The sequence below is a fragment of the Pinus tabuliformis genome, chromosome 2_2, assembly GCF_031772625.1.
Source record: "Pinus tabuliformis cultivar Carrire ecotype Pingquan chromosome 2_2, CPIR1, whole genome shotgun sequence".
NCBI classification, from domain to species: domain Eukaryota; kingdom Viridiplantae; phylum Streptophyta; class Pinopsida; order Pinales; family Pinaceae; genus Pinus; species Pinus tabuliformis.
In genome coordinates, this window is record NC_142300.1 from 1225007392 (window position 1) to 1225018628 (window position 11237).

General features: G+C 40.7%; 1 protein-coding gene across 1 annotated transcript; it reads left to right on the plus strand.

Annotated features, from left to right (window-relative positions):
• The first annotated feature begins 7824 nt into the window (after positions 1-7824).
• Positions 7825-8286, plus strand: LOC149197907 (uncharacterized). The gene has a single exon (XM_089408856.1). It carries the CDS (start codon positions 7825-7827, stop codon positions 8284-8286), a length of 462 nt encoding a protein of 153 aa, XP_089264982.1.
• Positions 8287-11237: the final 2951 nt, after the last annotated feature.

Below are 11237 nucleotides of genomic sequence, written 5' to 3' on the forward strand. Positions count from 1 at the left end.
GTTGGAGAAAAGTCTGCTATTCACGAGGCTCAACTAAAGGAGGAGCCTCGTCCTCTAGGAATTCCATGGAGGAGGGAAAAGATTTGATGAAATCTAACATTCTGAGCAAATTACAAGAAAAAATTGTTAATAAGGATGTCTTTGCTCCAGATATCAGAATTTGCATGTATAAATTATTCAAATATATTAAAATCTACTCGAACTTACCTGAGTTTAGGCGAAGCATCAACTTGAGGAAAGTCTAGTACTAGTGAGGGACAATATGAAGAGGGGCCTTCTCGTATTAGAATCCACACCTCACCTTACATTGTTGGTCACTCTCCAATATTTGAGGGAAATACCACTTCATAGGATACTTTGTCTTTTATTTTTTCAATATTAGAATCCACGCCTCACATTGTTGGTCACTCTACAATATTTAATGGAAATACCACTTCATAGGATACTTTGTCCTTTATTTTTCAGGTTTAGAATCTACACCTCACACTTTTGGTCACTGTAGACTATTTATGGGAGCACCACTTCGCATGATACTTTGTCCTTTATTTATTCAGTATTAGAATCCACACCTCACTGCTGTCACTCTGCAATATTTTATGTAAATAGCACTTCACAAGGAAAATTAAAAGAACCTCTAATTCTAGCAGGCAACTGTAGACCATTTTACTGGAACAACATCAGGTAAGTATTGTATCCTTCAGCTTTTCTGACTTTAGCTTGAACTCATGGTCGAATTTTGAGAGGCCTCGTCATCTCGTTGTCTTTATGATCCACATTCTGCAGTTACACACCTAGATGATTTTAATAAATAGTTTCATCCACAAGAAAATGAAAGTATCGAATTTGAACAGAGAAAATAAGGCTTAAGTGGAAGCAATAGAGATAGCTCAGTTCAACACTTGCATTAAAGAGATAACAAGGCTGAAATTTTGGGCAAGGTCGAGTCAAGGTCTGCGTTCGTGTCAAGCTCTCAGATCCTTTGCGAACATGATTAGGGTTTGATCCCACAAAACGAATCCCAGGAAGTGAAGGACCGGGGCAGCTGTGCGGCGGTTTGCAGGTAGGGGTGACCAACCAGAAGACCGCGTTTGGAGATCATAAGCTAATCACAGGTGGGTAGTTTTTGCTTCCTGATGGACACATTTTTGGTCATTTTAGCTTGTCTCAGAAGCAATTCGGTCATCTTTTTTTCCTGAAGATGCTGCCTCCATGAGCTCCTGCCACGTCTCCTCACTGCTCCCTCTAAACCTTCAGCTCGTCCATGACACTTTTTGGTGCCTAGCCTTGCATGTTTTTTAGCTAAATTCGCTCCACATCTCTCCCGCTAGCTCTTTAGCTGGCTCTCCTTCCATGATAACTTTTTCTAGTTACAGAACTGCCTTTTGTACTACTCCTTGGATGTTTTTGCTGTCTTGATGGTTTTTTGAAGAGGGGCCATCATGGTCCTTTAATCTCGTGTGCTGGGTGTTGGTTTTCTTTGGTTGCTTCTTCTTCCCCCACTTGCATCTTGCTCACAGCTCGACTGCGGCTCCAGGTCAGTAGCTCTATAGAACAAAACTTCAGGCCGTAATTTCTGTTTTTAGCTATTAAAAAATATGGTTTATCAAATGGAATGACAATAGTTAGTTTTGAAGTGGTTATTCTCAGTTTCAATATTGCAATATGCAGAGTGGAATGAATCATGAATTTTTTATAGAACAAAGTGTATGGATAGCATGATTCTGAAGAATAGTTCAAATTAGCTTAGAAGAGACATTAGCCTACATAGCACCTTTGTTGAATTCCTGAGAATTACTCATGCCTGCGAAACTTTTAAGTGAGTCATGGAGATCGATGCTTAAGTTTCAGAACTATTTTGTTATTACCAAGCCCTGTACAGACTTCCGGTTCAAGTTAGGTCCTTGGTGGTGTATCTGTCAGTTTTTTTGCTGTTGTATTGTTTGTCCAGAAGAATCCTCATGAACTTCTGATAAGGACAACCACCAAGAACGGGTTGAAGCTCATAGCTCCTTGTCTGTCTCCCTCTGAATCCTTCTGGTTTCTCCGGGCCAGATTTTTTCGCCCGAGGGCCGGATTCTGATCAAAGTACAAGCCTTAATTTCATGCACCTATCCAGAGCTACCCCTGGAAGAGTCAAGTGATGTGAGCTATAGATTTTTTCTCTTCGGCGTTGGGGTCTGAGCTCCCGAATTAAGTAAAGCCGTCACCTTTCAATTCTCTGTTGCCCGTTAGATCCCTATTTCTCGTCATATCTGTCCTTTTCAAATCTTAGGGACATATGGCAGCATCTTAAGCCTCCTAGCTCCTGGGTACAGGATTAGTTTTTTATCTCGAGGCTTCATCTGTCAGCGCTATCGCCATTCCTTAGAATTCCATCTCCTCCTTCCCTAGGCATTTTGTTCGGAAATCTGCAGCTTCCATTGAATGTTGTGTCCGTCATTGATCTTCATGTGGATTGTATGGTACTTGGAAGTAAAACGTCAGGTGGCTTCTTAACGCATGGACCTACATTCTGACTCATCTGCCATGGAGGCTATGATTCAAGCAACCATCCGGCAGAATCGATCCACGGAAGCGCCAAACTGTCAGGTGAATGGCAATCCACCTTGGAGGAAATGCTGACTCATCCTGTGGCCCCTCAAGAAGCCTCGGATGGTTTTTTCCGGTCAAAAAGTAATCCTTTTTGCCCTTCCGACCATATAGAAAATGTTCGCGCAGAAAAAGCCAAAGAGGAAGGATACCATTCGAAGTCACAGAAGCCTGTTAAAATTGCCCCCCCTCCTGCTGCCATTAACATAAATAGCTCCCACCTAACTGAGCACATTGTAAGTCTCCAGGGTAACGCCTTGATTGGACGGTGGCACTTCCCAGTACTGGATGACTCGAAGATGTGGACCTGGCTGGAGCAGCAGTGGAAACCTTTAATAGGATATGTCCCTATCATTGCAAGACTACTAAAAGAATGGTATTGTTTTCATTTCCTAAACTCCAGTGACCTAGAAATCATTCTAAAGCAACAATGGGTGTTCAGAAGAAGTTTTCTGGCTCTGCACAGGTGGTACTTAAGCTATAACCCTTTAAAGAACACCCCATCTAACAACCTGATTTGGGTTAAGCTTCCTATCCTGCCCTTAGAATTATGGTCAAAGGAATCTCTAGAGGATATTGGCAATGCCATTGGTAGATGCGTCTATGTGGATCCTTGGTGTCTAGGAGCGAAAGATAAAAGAGTTGCATGGATTTTGATAGACAAAGCCTACAGAGGAGGATTCCCGGAACATATTGACATCTACTAGAGGGATATAAAATTAGGCAAAGATTGGATTTCTGGGGGGTACCCTTTAGGTGCTTAGACTGCCATCGCACCAGGCATCTAATAAAACATTTCTCTCAGCGACTTAATTTCTGAAAGATTCATACTCCCCATCAGTCAACGGCAAAATATTTCAAAATTAAGTCGTTATCCCCGGATCAGGTGAAGTCTCCGCTCTCAGAGAGCCAGTCTCCTCCAGGGTCGGGGGACACAGAAAAGTTTTTCTCTGATAACCATCAGCAGCCCGCTATGCAGAGTATATCCCCAGCCCCCGTGAATCCTATATCTCCCTCCATGCCGCCATTGGAGCCAGTTTCTGACTACGATGTTCCTTTCCCTACTATTTCCCTTCCTATGCCTCTATTAGAGCTTGCCTCTGATCAAGAGGTTCCAAACCCTCCGCCGATCCTGCATCTTCGCAAAAATTCCAATAAGGAAGTCCTCATCATTCCCTCCACCTCGCCTTCCCCAATAAAAACCAGTCATCCCCTTGGTAAAGAAAAAGAGATAATGATATCAGCCACCCCTGCAAACTCTCCTATGTCTGCGCCCTCTAACTCTATAGGCAATGACTTGGATTATTTACTGAGCAAGAAATCTCTGGAGCTCAGGGCTCTCTCTATTCACAAACCTGGAGTACGAATATCCTCGCAAATTAGCCCTAACTCTGCAAGTAATATTACGGTAAGAAGGAAGAACAATAGGGGAAGCAGGAATTTTAGGGGAAGAGGTGAAGGTGCAGGCAGAGGTGTCCATAATTTGTCCCTTGTAGATGTTCCCATCACAGACATGACTGAAGAATGGCCTCTTAGAGAAAATGTGGCCGATAAGAATCCAAAATGAACTTCATCATCTCCATGAACATAAGAGGGTTGGGGGCAGACCTTAAATTTTTGGCATTAAAGGATTTTTTCCGCTCTGCCCGCCCCAAAATTATTCTTATCCAGGAAACCATGCACGCCTCTTCTGTATCAATCTCTTACTTCAGGAAGATGTTTCCTTCCTGGTATATTTCTGTTGTGGAAGCCCATGGTCTCTCGGGAGGGTTAGCTGTTATGTGGGACCCGTACTGGATCAAGGCAAAAACTTATAGCTGTTTAGCAGGAATTCTGATTTCGGCTCATATGAGGGGGCACAAATTCCCAATAAAAATCTTGAATGTATATGCTCCCTACAGAAATAGGCTGCTTTTTTGGGAGAAACTTTTTGCATCTAAAATTTTTGATGTTGAATTTCTATTGATCGCAGGGGACTTCAACGTCACTCTTAATATGGAGGAAATCTGGGGCGTTAACAAGAAGAAGGACCCCCTTGCCGAAAAAATAAAAAATGAACTTTTGTTGAGGAGAAATTACATTGACATCCGCCCTTCCCACATGCTCCCGACTTGGGAGAATGGAAGAACTGAAAATGCATACATAGCAAAGAGACTTGATAGATTTATTCTACATGCTAGCCTGATTGACAAGTTGGGTATGCCTTTCTCTTCGATCGAGAATGTCTTCATTTCGGATCATAGACCAATTTTATTGGGCTGGAAGAAAAAAGGCTTTAGGAAAGGATACAACTTCAAATTCAACAGAACTGCCTTGGATGATCCTGCCTTCAATGATTATATAAAGAATGCTTGGAATGAGATGATGTCCTCCAGTCCTTTTCCGTTTTTGATGACCTTTAGAGATAAAATGGATCATATGGGAAAGGTGGTAAAAGACTGGCAAATTAAGAAAAGGCAATCTAATAAAAATGACCTGCGAAAAATTCAAAAAGAATTGGACAGAGCGTCGAAAGCCATGTCTGTTCACAATCTTTCCTTTAAAGAAAGATGTCACATTAAGATGCTTCAAAAGAAGAAAATCAAAATTTTAGAACAGGAGGAATCCTACTGGCAATTGAAGAGCAGGGCGATATGGCTAAAAGAAGGTGATAAGAACACAAAATTTTTCCATAATTTTGCAAATTCCAGGCGGGAGAGGAACTCCATCTGGAAAATTAGTGATGGAAGAGGAGGATATTTATACTCTCAACAGGAAATAACAAATGAGGCGGTGAAGTTCTTCACAAATCAGTATAAAAGATCTGAAGTATGTAGCTTTCAGGATATTATGTGGGGCGTTGAAGTGTTTCCCCAGATTTTTGATGAGGATACAAATGATCAAATATTCCAGCCAGTTACTGAGGATGAGTTGCTGAAATCAATGAAGTCCTTCAATAAAGACAAGTGTCCAGGGCCGGATGGCTGGACTATAGAGTTTTTCACTCACTTCTTCGACACCATCAAAGCATATATGTAAAAATGGTAGAAGCTTCCAGGATCACAGGCAGCATCAATCAGAAGACATCCTCCACAAAAATTGCCCTTATCCCAAAGAAAGAAAAGGCAGAATCTTTTGGGGACTTTTGCCCGATCTCGTTATGCAATATCTCTTACAAAATTATCTCAAAGATAATTGCAGAAAGAATTAAAGCAACTTTATCAGATTGCCTATCAAAAGAGTAGCATGCCTTTTTGCAAGGTAGGAACATCCTGGATGCTGTCGCAAATACACAGGAAGGTCTTTATACCATTCATTAAAAAAAAGAGACGTAGTCATTCTAAAGATCGATCTTCGAAAGGCGTTTGACTGCCTGGACTGGGGATTCATTCAATGTTTACTTGCAAAGATTGGCTTAAGAGTGAACATGATTAATTGGATCATGGCCTACGTGGAACAGGTGAATTACGCGATTATCATCAATGGAATCCCATCTCCCTTTTTCACTGCTTCCAGAGGTCTTCGTCAGGGCTGCCCGTTGTCACCGCTCTTATTCATTCTGGCCATGAATTCCCTCAGCCTCCATATTAACAAGGAAGTCTATGAAAACAGATGTCAACCGTTAAAAATTTGCAGGAACATCTCGATCTCTCATAATTTATTCATTGATGATATCATTCTGTTTGGCATTTTATGTAGAATCACATGGTTATGTTTTTTCGAAATCCTTTTCAACTTCCAGAAAGCAACAGGTCTACAGATCAACAGTTCAAAGTCTATCATCTATCACAATGATGATATCTGCCAAGAGGAGATTGAATGGTTATCGGCTCTTTTCGATATTGAGGCACGATCCATCAGTCATGGAATTAAATATTTGGGTTTCTAGTTAAGAGCAAATGGATATTCAAAGGCGGACTGGCAATGGCTTCCTGATAAATACTTTAACAGGATTTCTGTATGGGAGTATAGGTGCCTCTCCCTGGCAGGAAGGGTGATATTGACTCAATCTGTCCTAAATCAGCTTGCAGTATACTGGTCTCATTTATATTTCCTTCCAGCGAGCATTATTCAGTCAATGAATAAGCTTTCAGCTAATTTTATTTGGGGGGTCCAAGCCGGAAAACGAAAATTTCACCTCTCGAAATTGTCCAATATTTCTCTGTCGAAGAGCATGGGAGGATGGGGCCTCTTAGACTTGAGAATCTTCGGAAGGGCTATGTTATGCAGATCCCTGTGGAGAGGGATTTATGAAAAAGGGCCATGGAGCGACATCATCCGAAAGAAATACATGGGCAAAAAAGACATATCCTTCTGGTTCAGGAAAGGAAGGATCGACTCTCCTTCGGGCTCTCCTATATGGCTAAGCCTTCGCAAGATCGTAAGTTATTTCCTGGAGAATTTAGTCTGGCGCTTCCAATCGGGCAAAAAGATTCTCATTGGGAAAGATCCATTCCTGAATGGTGCCGAGATAATCAATGTTCCTAAATCTTTGTTGTCTTTCTTCCACAGAAAGGGCTTTTTTTATTGGGACAGCTTAATTAAAGGTTGGCAGGGTCCGATTCCTATCTGGAAGGATGTCGGATGCCTGGGCATCCAAGATGAACTTGCTCTGCAATGGGAATGCATCAGAACTCGTCTCAGGAATAGTGGGATCTTCCAGACATCGGATAATGACAGTCTTATATGGGGGTTCTCTAGAGGGATAAACTTTGTTCGTGTTAAAGACATATACCAGAATCTATGTGGTTTAAATAAAGACTCTCTCAGCCCTTCCTTTCCTCTCATTTTATGGAAATCGGATGCTCGCCCAAAATGATTTTATTTTCCTGGCTGTGCTTTCATAATAGAAATCTCTCGTGGGAAAATTTAAGAAAGCATGGATGGCAGGGCCTAGGCATATGCCCCATTTGCAAGTTTGCAGAGGAAAATAACTTCCACCTTTTTCTCAGCTGCTCCTCATCTCAAGAGCTCTGGAAATCCCTGGCGGATTTATTTGGAATCCAGCATATGATCCATGCGTCTATCAGTGAAGCTTTTCTATGGTGCAGTGAACAAAAGCAATCTTGGAGAATTGTTTTCATTACTGCCATCTGGTTCATATGGAAATGGCGTAACAATTTCATTTTCAATGGAAAATCTTCTCCTTTTCTGGGCATTTATTCCAATATCACTCTCCTCCATGAATCGATCCCGCAGAAGCCTCCCAAGCCCACGAAACAGGTTTGCAATGGGCCCCCTTAGGAGCTATCTTTGATGCCAAGAGCATTCTTCGATGGAGCTGAACAGGACGACATTTGTGGCTGTGGGGTGCTCATTATTGCAAATGAAAACAATCATTATCTTATTCGCTGGAATGGCGGACGGGGCTCCAACAGTAAAGCTGAGGTTATGGCCCATGCTGGCCTTCTAAGCTTCTGTCTCTTTCTCAATCTTCAGAGTGTCTCAATTTTTGGAGACTCAAGAGTTCTGGTAGATTATGTCCTTGGGAAAAATAAAATTCTAAAGCCTCAGCTTATTGGGTGGTTAGACAGGATCCGATTCCTGTGGAATAGATTGGCGGGAGGCTCCATTCATCACATAAACAGGGCTCTCAACCAGCAAGCAGATGATTTATCTAAAGAAGGTCTACAGGAGGTTCCAGGTCTATGGTCTTTGCAGGTGGCTGATGGAGGGAATCTCTTTTCTATTCAGGATTTTGCTCCTCCAGACTTCTAGATCGCTCTTGGTCATCGACATATCTATCCGGCCTTTCTATCTATCAGTTTTATTTTCATATGATCCTGTCACTTAATTTCTTTTTGTGGCTGCAGGTTTTATCTTCTATGGATCCTCAATGTCTTTTTAAGAGTTTTGACTATGGCTGTCAGCTTGTTTTATCAGCTGATTTCTTGGAAATATCCTCCTCTTCTTAGTTTTATCTCCTCCATGATTTACAATGTCAGACCTATATGATCTATATGTCCTTTATTTTCTTCATATGTGAAAGGAATAGCACTATATGAACTACGAGTCGAAGACTCTAAATGAATGTACTATTAGGCTTGTTTATATTTCTTATATAAATACATGATGCTTTTTCGTCCTGAAAACAAGGCTGAAATTTTGAGAGAGAAAATTGAACAAGACTAATGGTCATATAGCAAGGCTCCATCTTAAACACGTTTTTCCATCCACGCAGGAGTTGCACGAGTTTCCACGTGGCGTGTTTTTGTATATCGCATTTGAGCGCGTCATTATTCTTCTGCATGCAACTCTTGAATTCCTGCAGTGTTTGAGATTAGAAAACATAGAACTGAGTGCCTTGGAGAGGGTGCTCATATGACCATGCGGTTGAGGTTCCGTTACTACAACAGGCTTGCAGTTGGCTTCTCCATACTTCAACGAAACCTTGGGAGGTCCATTGCTGTAAACCTCTTGAAGGCCCATTCTCACTGCCATAACTGAAAAATTTCTATAAATTTGATTTTGAGAAGCTCCAACTCATTCAACCGACAACAATGGTGGTCTCCTCCTCCTTTGCAAGTACATGTACATATTTCCTTTAATATCATCTGTAAGGAGAATGAACAATGAAAATTGCTATTCGTCATCCTCTTCTACTTTATATTTAATTAGGATGCTTCCCTCCTACTCTTTAGTTCGTCATGATTCAACATTATAAACACAAGCAACATCATTAATGATGAATGTAGAAGTTGATTCTCAACTAATGCAAGCCGCCATTTAGAAAACAAATATAATATTTTGTTGGCACAAGTTATCCGGAAAATACCAAAAGACATTGCATTGGGGGTTTTTGACAAACTGAAGTAAGGTGAAGTAGGGGTTACGCTCAGTAGGGTTTCAGAAGAATCGACGACTCCGCATATCCCAGTACTAGCTATATATATATATATATATATTTTGAAACTTTTGATTTTTTCATATACTCGTCACTTTGGCATTTTAAAAAATTATTTTCCAGTTAACCCTAACGTGTTTATTTCATAATAAACTGTATTTTACTATTAAAATGTGGAAAACAGGTAAACGGACGTCAATTTTAAAGCCTGGTCATGAATAACAAACGAAGATTCACTCATAGGGAGCCGCAAATATTGTTTAACATTGAAACGTTGATCATCACAACAGAAAACCAAAACCTCTGTAATAATAACAATCCTGGAAAGGGGAGATTCGGCTCTATATAGAAACTTAACAAGATTTTGTTTACAAAATCCTAAATTTCACATTTTTCACAAAATCTTAAAACAAAATAGTATGTTAAACTCTCCGTTGTAGAAATGCTTAGTGTATATATATTGTGCAAGGTAAATACTCTTCAAAATCGATAGTATGTGTTGTGTTGAGAGATCGGGGTCCACTATCATTAAAATTCTTAAACACAAACTATTATTTTTTTCACAACGCTGCCTAGTCACAGTTTTTATTGCACGGCTGGATGGCTTATGCAAAACAGGTGGATGTCTTCCTTGCCAGGTGGCCGATGATTTAAACAACTGGTCTCACGTTCATCATTTGGTTGTGCTTTTTCCTCCGCAGCTGAAACAGTTCATTCTGTCGGGCCCTCTTTACAGTTTACCAGATAATGCTAACTACGGTATTACCCTGTACCCCGTCCACTTTGAGGGCTCAACTGGAAGAAACAGTGTCATCTTTGATACTTTCACATGATTTATCGTCAAATATTACAGAGGACGAGAAGTGGTTTTGTGCTGAACCTGAAAATTTGGGGCTACAAGTCTTGTGTTGAGTTGGGTATTAAGTATAGGCATGCCTCACTCAACATTGTGAAGGGGAAGTGCAGGTATTTTATGGTGCTCGTATCAGGTGGCCCCAATCAACGACATAATCAAATCATTGACGGGCCTTAATCAGCAGCATAATCAAATCATTGACGTTGTTTTTATTGCCAGAATTCTATTGTTTCAGGCATGATATAGATACCAGCGGGTTCAAGAGGTCTAAATCAGGAGAAATTGAAGTGCAGGCTCTTGAAGATATTAACATTGCAACTTTTCTCACCCATTAACAATAGCGCAGATAATAGCACAGAGGCTATAGGCAGTCATTGCTCTGCTTTCCCCAAGACGAAAATCGATGAGGGTTGTGGATTTCCTAGAGGAAAATAGCATGAATCATTCTTCTTCTTTTCCCATGATGAAAGTTGATGAGGGTTGTGGACTTCCCAACGAAAATAACATGAGGACACGAGATTCAGGTAATTGAATCTCATTGGATTCAGTAAAGAGTCATAACAATTCAAGTTTGGAAGATTGATACAATATCTATTCGTACATAATCCCATGTTATGATTGTCTGTTCGAGGAGGATTAGATTACCTCTATATATATATAAAAGATATCTTAGTTACATAATGTTGGGATGAATGCAGAAATGAAATTTGAAGAACATTGTTGTAGCACTAATCCCCAAAAGAGCCGCCAGAGTGTGGCTTGGGACTTTTGATATTACGCAAGATGCAAAGTAACACGGTCTTGTATCTGCACATTGGACAAGAGATTTTACGACGAAACTAGGAGTATATGCAGATCGAATGATAACAATGGTTGCAGGGCATTTGTTTTGCAGATTCCCTAGTGGAAAGCAAATCATGACAAATCACACACCACAATTCATCTCCATTGTTGTGGGAAATGACAAAT